This window comes from Molothrus ater, chromosome 6, assembly GCF_012460135.2.
Source record: "Molothrus ater isolate BHLD 08-10-18 breed brown headed cowbird chromosome 6, BPBGC_Mater_1.1, whole genome shotgun sequence".
Classification (NCBI taxonomy): domain Eukaryota; kingdom Metazoa; phylum Chordata; class Aves; order Passeriformes; family Icteridae; genus Molothrus; species Molothrus ater.
The window spans coordinates 28,494,965-28,509,749 of record NC_050483.2 but is presented as its reverse complement, the minus strand read 5'-3'; the positions used below and the strand labels follow the sequence as shown (position 1 = coordinate 28,509,749).

Below are 14,785 nucleotides of genomic sequence, written 5' to 3'. Positions count from 1 at the left end.
CTTTTCTTGTTATGGAAGAGCCCAAAGACCAACCTTGCTACAATTTTTATGAGAGCGATAAACACCTTCTCCTTTACTGTCAGAACAGGGATTTTGAAACTGATTTTTCAGCCCACATACACACAGACACCTAGCCAGGCTTGCTTCTTTTATTTCTAATTTCAGCAACACTGATTAGAAGATCTGGCTTCTTCAGTCCTCTCTTTTACCTTGGTAATACTGAACACCCCTGACTACAGCCTTGTTTTAATTCTCCTCAGACCTGTGGATGCCAGTTACCAAAAACGCAAAAATGTCAATCAGCATCTCAGACTGACAATTGTACTTAGTTATCTCTGACCCCCTCCACTCACAGACGTTTAGAATTATGATTCAGGAGCTGAACAAAGTTGTCTTCAGGAGTCTTAAAGAGAACTAGAAGTGCTCTATCTGGCTTTCAAAAGGATAGTCCAAATAAGCAGCCAAACTGAGCATGAATTCTGAACTAATTGAAGTTTGCCTCTCCTGCTACTGTTATGAACTATAATTCTCCACATTTCTGGAGTGCCTTCTACCCTCAGTTGCATGACAACTTAGGAGACTTAATTGGCTCTCACATGCCTTTCAAAGGTATTATTTCCAATTCAATGGCTAAGAAAAGCACAGCATAAAACATCAAGCCATTGTTCAAGTGCATGGCAATAAAGATGAATTGCTGGAATAGCCCTTTCCATTTTCTGAAAAGTACAGCTTCTGTACCAGCTATTGTTGGTTTGGCATTTTTTATAATTCATAAACGAGTCAACATAAAAAAAATTATTAAAATAAGTTATCATTAAAAAACATGGTGGGTTTTTATTATAGTGGACAATCAATAGATATAGGCTGTCTTCTAAAATGTAAGTTGGAGAGAAGGGCAAGTTGCAAAGTCTTCCAACTGCATACCATTTTTTCTCAGAGATGCTAAGATAAATCCATTGCTTTCCAGAGAGGCCACTTCAAAGGTAGTTACACATATGCCCTCAGAAGCAGTTAGTGCCTAAGAAAGGCAGGGGAAACCACACAACCAGCAAACAATCAACTAAGACTGGATCCTAAGTTAGGACACAAGAAATTGCTCCTAAATCATTGCTCTATATAAACTACATTCCAAACCTGCTGAAATAAGATGACCATTCCCAAAACAGTCTTTGCAGAATATCAAATTACTAAAAATACACAGGATATTTCAGTGAGTGTTTTGTTCATCAAGAAAACAGATAAGGGCTTCGTGTAAGAGAAATATCTTTGCTTTTTCCCATGGAGAAAGGGGCTGCTTCTCTTCCATATGCTGTTCTTAGAAAGCCATGTGTTTATTTCAGGAGCAGTGCTGGTTCATGTTGTGAGGCACCATGCAAGCCTGGGAGCTGAGCAGGCCTCTCCATATGCAAAGCAATGGCAGCTTCCCATCTCCCTCAATCAAAGCAGGGAAAAGGAAGATGTGCATCCTCTCACAAAGGCAGTGAATTTGCAGAGTCCACACCAGTGGGGAATGTAAAGATACATTTCCAATGGTCTAGCTCTCACTGAAACAGTAGCAGTGATGCAGCCCAAGTCCTAACTGAGAGAACACAGTCAGTGTAGCCAAAGGTCTGATGTCCTTTGAATGATCAATCTTACAGTCAGTGGAACTGCACCTGAACTTGAATTTAAGCCTTGAAAAAGTTCTTAACAAGCTATGCAGTATTAATTACTCCTTATTTGTCACATTTATATTTTATTTGCCTAATGACAAAACAATTAAACAAATTTCCTCCTTGTCTAGGTCTTGCACAGGTTAATGCCTCTGTATTCTGTTGTCATCTTATTGCAAAGTTCCATACCTTCTCATTGATTTCTCATGGGCATCTCATTCAGCACACCCAACAAACTCCAACTCTTTTCACAGCACAACCAACAGACTGCAGCTCTCTCCTCACCCAGCTAACTCACTCCTTTGTAGCACTCTTCTTCTTATTAGACACAGCTGTGGCCTATTAAGGGCGTGCCTGTTCCTAATCTTTGGTGATGAGTACAGCTGCAACTCCTCAGGTGTGAGACTACCTTCTGCACTATTTTCTTACATTCTATCCCTCCACAGTATTCTAGCTTTTCACTGGTTTCCCTATAGCATTTGTTATTTCCTACTCTTGCATTGATCCTCTTATTCCTCTCCTGGGTGGTTTAATTTCTTCATACTTTGATTTAGAAGCAGAGATATCTATGACATTGAACAGGGAAATACACAAACACACAGCTCCAACTTTGTTCCAGATTTCATCCACCACTTTCTGATGGTTTTCACAACTCTTATCAGAAGAAAACATGCACAAAACATGCCTAAGATATTTCATGTGATGCTTTATGAATTCCTTTATAACTCCCTAAGAATCAGTGTTAATTCTTCTTCCCGAGTGAAAGACTGGGCCTCACCACTGACAGTCTAAAGAAAATGAAGTGCTGAGAGAAGATCTACATGAGGAGGCTACCCTAAAAGTGTCCAAAAGGACATTCAGATTACATTTGACACATCCTGCAGAGGGGAGTAAGGCGGAACACCTTTTCCAAAGCAGTTCCAAAAGGTTTTACACATAGGTGTCACTGAGAGTTTTGAAACGAGATTCTGCTGTTAATGTGTGCTCTACTGCTCCATTCCTCTGCTGAGGAGTTTCACAAGTCTGTTGCAACTCCTTATCAAAAGCTTCATTTCATTTGAAAACTTGAGTAGGTGCTTCTTCATTGAGCTTTCTCAGCAGAAGGGTCCTGAATGTTAGCACAATGTCCTCTAACAGCAAAGATTTAGCACACAAAGACAAATATAAAAAGACAAGCATTTCAGAAGAATTGATTGGAACATAAAAAATTTCTATGCACATGCACAAATAGACATGTAAGATGAGCTCTGCCACTATGTAGTGGTTGAAGAAGATTCTGCTATAATATTTACTCACAGGAAGGCAGCACAGCTCTTTGCGAGGAAGAGTTCTTCCAAGTTAAACTGAGAGGTTCCAGAGCAGAGGTCCAGCCTGCATGAAGGTATTGATAAACTAATCACAGAAATTTAACCACAGCTAAACAAATGTTATTTGACCAATTATCAGCTGACACTCACTACATGCCTTTATGCAGTCCTTGGAAATGAAACACAAGAGTATTACTTAGCCAAAATTGGACTCATTGTTCTGAACAGCTCATATGCCTGTAGAGTCCCTTCCAAGCTAAAGAGCCTGAAGTCATACAGGGACTCCCTGAAGCAGCACTTACCTGGTCACACACATCTAGACAACAGCACTGTTTTTCTCATTAGGATGACAACTTCTGGTACAGACAAGTGACTCTTGAAATGTTATTCCATGCTGAAGCAGTTTTGAATGTTAGAGACTGAAAAACAGTGGGATATTCTCAGTAGAATAATCAGCTTTTTTTAATTGAAAATTCACATATACAGCCCATGGTACTCTGCACAAATGGATGCAAAGAAAGAGCTTCATATAATACAATGCTTTTTGGACTGATCTCACAGTTACTTATATTTACACCAGCTGAATTGCTCAGTGCAAATGTTCCCATGTCTGTTCCTGACACTGGATTAAAAATTAAGACAGTCCAGCCTGAGACTTTTTTTTCCCAGAGGCACCAAAGGCAGCTTTCTCAGTCACTCTGTCTTGAGACGGAGAGCCTCCCGCCGTTGTTTCTGAACTGTCCTGGAATCTTCCCACAGACTGGGTCCTCTGATGTTCTCCCAGTTATCCAAGTTGGATTTTTCCAGCTTCTGCAGACAAACAGCAAAAAAAAAAAAAAAAGAGGGTCACCTTGACAGATCCATGATTTAAAGTACATATGATTCCAAATTGATTTTTTTTTTCACAAGAAACGCAATATCACCATTGGGTGGATGAACTTTCATCTAGTCTGCATGAGAAGTTCAGCAAGAAAGAAGAACCTAGTAGTTATCCATACAGCTACATAAATGACTAAGATAGGCATTACTGAATCTGCTTGTCAGCAGGTAAGTAACATTTAAGGCGAGGAAGCACTGCAGCATCTGAGCAAGACTGAAGATACCTTGTATTCACTTTTTCTCCTCTCACTTTGTTTTCTAGATCTGTTCTTCAACTGCAAGTCTTCCAAACACTGAAGTAGTAGGAGTGACAAGTATTGGTCTAGCTCAAACAGAAGGATTAGTAGTTAGTGAGCTGAAGTATCCTGTCAGCAAATATACAAAGCATGCTGGAAAAGATTCGTTATCTAGCACAAAGAGAGACAGCAACGGTGCAAACCCCTTCAATCCATGTGGTTTTAACTTGAGAGAGGTATGCAATGCTTTCTGCTGACTAGTTTTCCCATGGCACCCAGCCACCACAGACAGGCCTCTTACTAAGTCATATATGAGATATGCTACCTGACTGAACTGTCAGGTATTGAAAAACTAGATTTAATCACCTTTTTTTTTGCCTAGTCCTATCATCCCTCCATAGAACTACCAATGACTTAGAGGCAACATAAATGAAGAAAAGGTGCCCTTCTGATCTCACCTACCATGTGCTGCAGTCAAAGAACACAAACATGTACTGAATCTCCACAGTCCCATTGGCAGAGGCTTAGCTGTCCCTTCCCAGGGTACAGACCTCAAGTCCCACTGGGCAGCTGTGGAACAGCACATTGGACATGGAGGGGAGACTGAGAAGAGGGTCTACACCACTGCCAGAATCAGCGCTGTCCTGGGTGCTACTGAACAGGGCAACACTGCATTCCAGTAATGAATGATACTTAACTGCAGTAGGACTCAAACCTGACCTGTGATCAAGGCCTCATCTCAGCAAATGCTGTAAAAATACACCAGAAAATACTTCACCCTGCCCTGAGCCTGTGGCCTAATTTGTCTACTATCAATCATTCAAATAAATGGCAAACACCCAGGGACTTGAATAATAGTTGCAGAAAAATTCAACAGCTATAATAGAATAGACCTACTGCTTAGTTCATGTTATGTGAAAGTTTCCTGACATTTCTACAATTGAGGAAATTGAAATGAGGTTAGTCAGATATCAAAAGAAATTAGGCAACACTCTACAGAAGATACATGAGAACACAGGCACAAACATAGCAGACTTTCACAAGGTAAGAGCAACTGAACTTTTTGTTGAGTTGGCATAGGTCTTTCTGAAGAATTGTCTTTACTACTTTATACATCTTATGCTTAGCTGGTACTTCATTTCCCCAGGAGGGATCTGAACTGACATGAAAGGAGAGAGAAGGAGGAAAGGTACACATCATCCATCAGTGACTATCTCCTCTGATTGCAAATTCGGAATTTAACATCTGATTCTAATGGAAGCTTCAAGGAAACTACACTTAAAATAACCTTGTGCTTTAACTGAAAGGATGCATGCTGATTTAATTCAACACAAAGGTATCACACACCTGTGAGGAACACAACTATTCCAAAGTTGTTTGTCTCCCAAAGCCTGAACATTAATCAACTTTTAAAGTAAGTACAACAAAACTTGTGGTATCTAAAGATAGGCTACATAAAGAAGTCTATCAAAAGAGACATGCGTACTGAGGATCTTTACCAAAAGGTTCATATTAATTTGTCCCTGAAACTTCACAGAGGCTTTATAGAGAGCAGGTTTGTCAAAAAACAGGAAGCATTTCAAAACTATCATATCCAAACAAATCAGTACCAGAAAATATCTTGGCAGTTTCTAATAGAAACCATAAAGGTATCTAAAAAACACACTGGAATACACTGACAGAATAAAACAACCAAGGGTTACAATGTGCAGTGCAATGAATGGCACTGCCTGAGATGACAAATAAGATCTATTAATCAATTAAGAAATAAAGATTCTAATGCATACATAGGAAGACTATAATTTTTTATTATCATTGTATTTATAGAGATCATTAACATTTTGTGTCATGTATAAAGACTTTGTAGTATCTTACTGCAATTCAAGAAAAAAGCACCTTCCTTACTACCATGGAACAGTATCTGCAAAAATTTAGTTTGTGGGATAATTATCAGTCATCAGAAGGCAGAATGATTTGACATTCCAACTTTCTGAACTGAAGCTATCCAATTTTGGAATAACAGAGCACAACTGTTGCATGTGGATAAGCAAAAGAAGGAGTGTCACTACTGAAAGGGGATGTGAGAATCTGTTCTGCAATGCTTTCCTATTGAATAGCTATTTTCAAATGTATCTGTGCTGGTTCTGGGTGGGGTAGAGTTAAATTTTTTTATAGTAGCAAGTATAGGGATATGTTTTGGATTTGTGTTGAAAATAATGTTGGTAACACAGGGACGTTTTCATTACAGCTGAGCAGCTCACACAATGCCAAGGCTGTCTCTGCTTCTCACTCCACCCCACCAGTGAGCTGAGGGTGCACAGGAGGGGGCACAGCTGGGGCAGGTGACCCCAGCTGACCACAGGGATATCCCACACCATAGGGCACCATGCTCAGCATGTCAAGCTGGGGGAAGAAGGAGGAACAGGGGGACATTCAGAAAGATGGAGTCTGTCTTTCAAAGCAACCTTTAGATGTGATGGAGCCTGCTCTCCTGGGAATGGGTGAACACTTGCTGCCCATGGGAATTGGTAAATTAATTCCTTGTTTTGCTTTGCTTACACCAGCACCTTATGATTTAGCTATTAAACTGGCCTTATCTCAATCTATGAGTTTCCTCACTTTTACCTTTCCAAATCTCTCCCCCTTCCCATCATGAGGAGTGCATAAGCAGCTGTGTAGGGCTTGGCTGCTGGGGTTAAACCAAGAGAGTACCTTGCATACAACTGAGTAAAACCCTACCCTTTTTGCTTGGTCACTGACATGAAAATTCTTACAACAGAATCATCCCAGAATAAATAGCTACATTAGATGTAGGCTAAAGACATGCACATAGCTACACTGTAAATTCATCTTAGTGATGAGAATAAGACCAGTCCTCTTAATTAAGTGCAGCACAAGCTGCAAAGTTACACAGCTCCTTCAGATTCCCTGAGCTGTACAGTGAGAATTCAGGCAAACAGCTAGTTCTGGTCTCACATGGAGCTGAAGTAAATATTTTTCATTTTATCTGGCCAGGTCTTCTTAATTTCTTATTTCTTTTTTTCATTTGAGCCACTTGGATACTGCCTACCTAACTTTATGAAGACATCACATCACATGTTAAACTACTTCCAGCTTTTACTAAACTGAAATTCATATGAACTGGAAGGCTAAAACTCGAAATACTTCTCCCAATTCAAATGTACTAAACACTCAATCACTGGAGACTACAATGAAATGTAATCAGATCAGATCAGCAGCACTTTTCCTGCTTGTCTCAAATAGCCCAAAGGATATTGAAAATTAGCCATTTAAAGTAAGATCAGTATAGTCCATTAAATCTACTGATTCACTCCCTAAATCAGCTAAACTGCCTCTTAAGAGTACAGGACTGACAGAAGCTGTAAATTCAAGGGGAAAAATGCAGTTATTCAGACAGGCACAGTGAAAAGGAAAAATATGCTCAACTGTTTGCCACACTTGACTTTTAAGACTTATCAAATGGCTTGACTGGTGCAAAGGTACCAAAAAGGACATAAAAAGACCTTCACTTCTTAAGTGCTGGTTCAAATGCCTGGCTTAAGTACAAGTTATAAGCCTCTGACAGGGTTAAAAAGATAAAATTTAGAAAGAGAGCTTGAATTCTACTCTTGCAGGATAGTCTTCATGCCCCAATACACAAACTGAAGTCTGCAGAAATTCATTTAGAGCTATTAGTGTTCAGGCTGAGTAAATTCAAGGTGGCCACTTGCAAAAATGCTTGGCTTTAGTCTCAGTTTCTCACATGTGAAAGGAGGGATAAGAGAATCCTGTTTACTTTAAAGCTTGATGAAACAAATTCTGTGATGAACACCACAGAAAGAAATAGCTCTGATATAGAGAGCAAATTATTTCCCATCATTATAGTAAGCAAACCCATTTGCAGACAAAAGATGAGCCAGGGAAAAATATCCTCATGGCTGTAAGAGGCAGTGAAAGAATTAAACCAATTGAACAGTCTGTTTTTTAAAGGTGTCAAAAAAGCTTAAAGAGACAAAAGGTATATTGAGGAGCTCTATAATGATATATGGATGAAGAGGTACAGAATTACAGCTAACACTGAATCTGCTGTCTTGTGTATAACTGAAAATCTTCATCATCGCACTGATATGGCTTTAGTGGGGTTTTTTATATAACTCTTTCACAGAGCCATCTTTTTGACATCTCATTTTCTTAATATAAACTGGGTGTTACTTTGCCTAGGAAGTGACATAATTTAATATCTGCAATTAGTGATTTAATAATCTGGGATTTAATAGCCCATGATTAGTGATTGAATCCTCAGTTTAAAAGGAAGGGGTTTTTTTTCAATTAGAGAATGTTTAGTTTTTATGATATTAGAAAACAAGCAAGTTAGTAAGCAGCAAAATATGGCCAGAATAAGATCAGTTTTTGTTCATTAAGGGAAGAATTGCAGGGGGTGAGGGGAGACTGGCATGTAAGTATCCAGAGAGCTGCTTCTCCTTTTGGCTTTACTGAAGACTGGCAAAACCCAATAGAAGCTTTGTTGCTTAATTCAGTGGGATCCAATAGCATTCATCTATGGCACAATTAAGTAACCTATGGTGAACTGGTTTAAGAGACTCTTTCCCCATGCATTATTTCCCCTTTAATTATGCCAATTCAATGATGTGGGGCTGTGCTCCAACCAGAAACAACAAAATAGTTTAGGAAAATAAATCCATACTGCTTATGAACAAATCCTATAGAAGCATAGGACTATGGAAACACTTGAACTGGCTGAAGGATGAAGAGTGAAGAGAGAAGTGGGTGAAGAGAGAAGTGAAACATCTTTGAGTGACTATTTCACAGAAGATGTGTACTGAGGAACTGCACCACCAGTTTGTCTGTGCAACCTTTTCCATATGTAAAGCATGCAAACAGGACTTGCCTCCACCTCAGAGGTGTCACAGAGTTTAATTAATGTTCACAGAGTACTGTCATAGCTTTATGTGAAGGTGTTATAGTGATACAAAGTGCTCGGTAAACTAAACAATTCTATCACTCAGTTAAAACTACATGATTACACAACCTTGAATTTTTAACGTAAGAGAAAATAACATGAGACAAACTTCCATCTGGAATTAGGCCTTGCCATGATTTCATCCTAATTTACAAGCAGTTTTCCTTCTTAAAATTCAGAATCTCTTAAAAACCACAATAAATCTCAGAGGATAATCCAGTGCTATTTATGTATTACAGCTGCAGATCACCCAAGATGGACTTCTCAGTCCAAAAGATTCACAAGCTTTATGACAAAGTCAAAACAATGCATGCATGGGTCATTTACTTTCAGTGTATCTTCTTTTCCTAAGCAAAAACGAAACTCAGAAAGGTCCAACATAAATAATAGCAGGATTGCAGTAGTACAACTTCAAGATCAAACATCCCAAATTCAGTGAATTCCACATTTAATTAAGCAATTAGGTACATTTAGGATAGTTTTAATTTCTCTCATATAGAAAAGTTTTATCAAGCTATGGTTATCCTGCCCCAGAAAGGGAGGTGGTGCTTACTAAGATTTATCCCTAAATTCACTACTTGGGAGACCTAGCCAAGTCAAAAGCACCAAGGAATTTCCCAAATCTGACTCCTTGTTCTTGCTAAGTTTATATCATACTAAACTTTGTAAAGGGATGTCCTAGTTACTGCAGCACAAGTCTCTAAAATATAAGCAGCCAGGGACAGACTTTTGGGATGTTTGCAGCATCTTTATCAACTAAATAAAGGTGAACTTGACTGAAGGGGATGTGTGATCTTTAACAATGCAGGAGACCAGTAAGAGTAAAAAATTACATTTCTTTTGCTGCTAAGACCATACAGATCTCTACAGCACATCTCTATCTGGAGCACAGAAAGCACTCCTGACCCCAATGAAATGGTTTATTTCAAACAACTTCCTAAGACTATGAATACTTGGAAGTGTGGACATTTTTTTACCTTCTGTATATAAAATCTGGCACAGTCTGTCCTTCTAATAAAGATAAAAAGATACTCTAATAAAAAAAGGATGAGGTGTACCAGGATAAAAACATATGAGACCCATGAGTCACACATGGTGTTTTTCCTTCCGAAGAGATATGAAAAACAAGGTTTCTTATGTGAGAAGGAAAAGCTGCAATGAACACCACAGCAAAAGACTAAGAGATTACCACAACAAGAAATGATCAGTTACCACCATGAAACTACTAACAGAAGCGTGTGGACATAAGAAAAGAAACAACTAGAGAAGGTTTACAACAACAGTGTCAAATTAAACTTAAATCCAGGCCATTACTACTTTAATGTAACCACACTCCTTCAAATCAGCAGTCAACCTCACCAAGCAGCTGACCCTTCTGAATTGGTGGGCTCAATCTCCTGCCTCTCACATGCTCCCCCCCTCTACCCTGGTCTCAGTTGGTTCAGGTAACATTCACACAGTTAGTGTAGTTTAGGACTTCTGCTTCTCATCTACACTTCCCTGCTGATTTTCCACTCACCTCTCTTCCAGAATTTGCTTATCAATTTATATGCTGAAAGAGAAGGCTTTTCTCTGTTGAGAAACTATGATTTGGGCTAAACATTAACAGGGCAATTTCAAATCTTTCAGCCATAAATAGTTTTTCAGTAATATCAGTGGCTACTGTTTGATTTGTGCTGTTGTGCAATTTCTCATAGGGGAAAAAATCCTCCTGTTTCTTCTCTACAGCTAAAATCGCTTTTCTAATTGATGAGGACAATAATAGGAGCATTATTCCCATTATTCCCACCAGTAACAGTAAAGCTACTTCTCAGCAAAACTGCTGAATGTACAGTTCAAAATAATATGTGAATAACTCTACCTGTCATTCTATTAGAACCAACAGGTCTTCAAATCAAATCAGAAAGACTTCTGTCTTAGAAAGATCAAGGCATCTTTTAAAATTTTTACAGCATGAAGTTTTAGAAGATAAGGTCTGGGGTCTTTCTAGAGCTGGAAGGTATGTTGGTTTTGAAGTGCATTGTGCTTAAAGACTATTTGTGTTAGAGCTGTAAGATGGCACAGGGGGACACTGGCTCTCCAATGACTTGAGGGGAAGATGCTATAAACAAGATGGATAATTACATATTGACTAACCAACACCATTTTCCTCAGCCTGTGAACTTCTCAGTGATGCCTCCCAGCTATCCCTGGGCAAATACCAAGTTTTGCCAGACACACAATGAAGTCAGGTATTAAACTTGGGAACTTCTTCATTCAGTTTTTAGAAATTTGATTTTTTAGCTAAGAAGTGTGCAAACTCCATGCTCAACCTCCACCAGAATCTTGCATATAATTTTTCTGTTTGATCAGTAAGCCTGTTAGAACAAGCAGTAGCTAGCAGCACTCATTAACACAATAAATGAAAGAATTCAGCCATGATGTGTGCATACAACTTGCCCTACTCAAACTTTTGGGCTTTTCTGTGACTGAGACAACACACAGTGTTGGCACTAGCATGGTAAGAGGTGGTCAATTCATGTGGCATTAAAAACCAAAAAAACACACATGGAGTGCAAATTGATACTAAGGATTCTATTTTGGAGAGAGGAGAGAGGGTGATGAGAAGAGATCATTTGTAACAGTCCCAACCATGTCGGCTGTCTGACTGATAATCACTCACCTTGTTTTCCTTCTATTAGACATCAGTGTCTTCCTACTGGATAAGGAAAGTGCAAATGAAACATATATGAAAGAAACAGCTCTCAGTTAAGGAAAAATCCTGTGCTAAGAGATGACTATGAAAGAATTTACTGGACTATTAAATAGAGATGCATCCAGAAATAACACCAGTAAAAAGTGATACCCTATGAACTTTACTCTGGAGGCTTTTTTTCCTGCAAGAGACTTTTCCACCAGAATTTTTCCCAGACCATACCCATCACCAAATTCCACCTTCATGTGTTTCTCTATGAAAAACTCTGAAGAGAGTTTATAGTTTGAACACATTGAACTATGGTACAGAAAACTATTGAGATGTCAAAAAGAAAAGTTCAAAAACTATAGGTTTGGGTATGGACTGTACATCTACTCAGAATAAAATGCCTAACACAAACTATTTAGATTAAAATCCTTTCCCAAGGCAGTTTCTATTGATGATAAAATAACAGAACTTTGTACTTCTCTACAAAACACTGTGTTGAAGACTCACAATGAAATAAAAACATAAAAGAACATGTCACAGGTGAATAAATTGAAATACAAGAAACTCAGCTTGTCCCAGACACAACATGGAGGGCAGTTGGAATCTAATGGCTAGGCTGGACAATGCACCAAGAAAGAAGAGTGCATGGAAGGAACAGAGTGATTAAAGGAAGAAGAAAGTATCTCAACCTCTTCATTTATCTAAACCTATTTATTATCATGACACTCACTAAGGAGGGATATTTTCCCAAGATCTCCATCAGCTCTCAAACAGCTCAAGGCATTTAGCCACCACTATCTTCACAGACATTGAAGCAAATCAGTTCAGTACACTAATCTGTTAATTCTTGAACAGCAACAAAATCAGTAATCCTCTGGTACTGATAAAGACAGCAACAAGACCCTTGCAGATATCAATGACTGGCATCCAGGAATTTCTTTCTAGAGCACTCCTGCTGTCCACACACTTGGATGCAATTACTGTGTTCCTACACTGTCGTTCCCTGAAAAAAGGTTTCATCCATTCTGCTGGCCCCTGAAGATATGTCAAATAAGCAATAAGTGGCCTGAGTCTTTTTCAGAAGAGCTTATTCAAATTCTTCTTTTAAGACAGTAAATATATAGGTTATATTCCCAAAACACCTATCCAAATACCTTCTTTTAATTTTTCAACTGTCCTCAATATACATTTTAATACTGTAATTACAAGTCTTTTGCTGTAATTCTCAGGACAAACAATTAAAAAACTTCTGTCCAGAACTATTGTTGACTTTTTGTGATTTATCAAATTATTAGGAGTGAAACCTTCTCAACATTCATACTCTTTAAGTCAAGAAAGCAGCATTCTCTAGTCTGACCATTTGCAGACCATTTGACTATTATGTCAATTATGCCATCCTTGCAACCAGTTGAAGGAAAACCTTGTAAAGTTTTAGTTTTGATATTTTGAAACACAGAAGACTCATTTTTCTTGCTGTTGTGTTCAAATGATCTTCCCAGCTATTAAGAACAGATCTTACTTCTAATTTTACTATAATTTCTGCAGTAAACAATGTTCAATTCCTATGACCTTCTTCCTATGGAAGTATTTATATGAAAACACCATTCTTCTCAGTCCCTTTCATATTATTTACATCTTTAACTTTCTTTTAAGGAATTTTCAGAGCCCTAAGTTAGTACAGTCAGCCTGTTCCGCAATCTGTTCTTAAAGCCCTGTTCAAAACACAGATACCAAAAGGAGAACCAGAATTTCAGTCCCAGCCTCACCAGTGCCACACTCAGAAGTAAAATCACCTGTTCCTACATCTACCATTCCTGTTCATATTCATACATTGAATTAGCTTTTGTGGCACAAGATCACACTAGAAGATCAAGCTGAATTATTTATTCACTGACTCCTAAATCTTTTTCCGAGTTGCTGCTTTTCAGAATGCAGTCTACTCTGCATTTTCAGTTTTTGAAATAAATAACTTCAGTTACTCTAAAAGGTACTTAGCACTTTTAATGGGCCCATGTTAGCAAGTTATATGAACAGCTCTCTCTCCCTGCCTTGCCACAGTTTTACTATCGCAATATTTTCGTATCACTTGCACATTAGTAATGATTTCACAATTTCTTTCACATCACTGAAAAAAGTACCCAATAGTGCCTGAATGTCCCAAATTTCCCAGAACTCTTTTAATAGTATCACCTTCCTGCCTAGTGATGATTCTCAGAGAACCATCATTCCCAGACTGAAATTTTCAGCAGCCACTGAAGTCTTCCAAGCCCATTCCTAGAACATAGCTATAAACCATCAGAGTCTAGTAGGTATTTAACATCTTGTTTGATTATTAAGGGATTTGGAAGCACATCTGATTCAAATATAAAGGACTTTTTTCTCTAAAAAAATACAGATATGTTTTCGAATGTTGCTACTTTGTCAACATAGTTACTCATTATTTTACATCCTCATTATTTTATTCTTGGTTTGCTGCAACACCATCCTCTCACCCCTGTCCTTGTCAGATTACCTGTCAGACAGCTCTGATGCCCTTAGCATCTTCTATCAGTCTTCCCTGCTTTATGACTAACTCATTTACTGTTTCCATAGCAATCCTTCACGTTTTTATTTATTGGAATATATTTTCCTCTACTATCAATTGCTATTGATTCCCACTGAATATCACATATTTGATTCAAACTTAAATGATTTTTTCCCACAGCAAAATGTTAGTAAATTCTTAAGGAAGCTTTTATTTGCTAGAAAAACCCCTAACAACAATTCTATATTTTGGAGCCTGATGTAACTGAGGCCAGATTTTTTAGTGCTTATTAGACCATTAATTTCACAGAAGTACAGAAACCAAGTGCTAGAATAAGGAATGCTATTTTGAGACTGCATTAAAAACATGAAGAGGAATGTACTATGACTGTTAAACAACCACGAGAATGGTTTTCACTCATCATAATAATCAGGATTTTTATCTCCCTTTTTCAAACAAATTTTTGTCCTTTCAAATAAAATACTCAGGCTTTTGTCACAGGTCAAACACTTGACATTTTTTA

The 14,785-nt window shown here is 38.2% G+C and overlaps 1 protein-coding gene across 1 annotated transcript in view; it reads right to left on the bottom strand.

The window, feature by feature from the left end:
* Positions 1 to 3,394: 3,394 nt before the first annotated feature.
* Positions 3,395 to 14,785, bottom strand: part of LOC118687111 (cytochrome c oxidase assembly protein COX16 homolog, mitochondrial) — a 44,345-nt gene continuing 32,954 nt past the window's right edge. Inside the window, exon 4 of the mRNA XM_036383842.2 lies at positions 3,395 to 3,769. Within this exon, the coding sequence (XP_036239735.1) occupies positions 3,653 to 3,769 (117 nt within the window). The 3' untranslated portion in view covers positions 3,395 to 3,652. The remainder of the gene's footprint in view (positions 3,770 to 14,785) is intronic.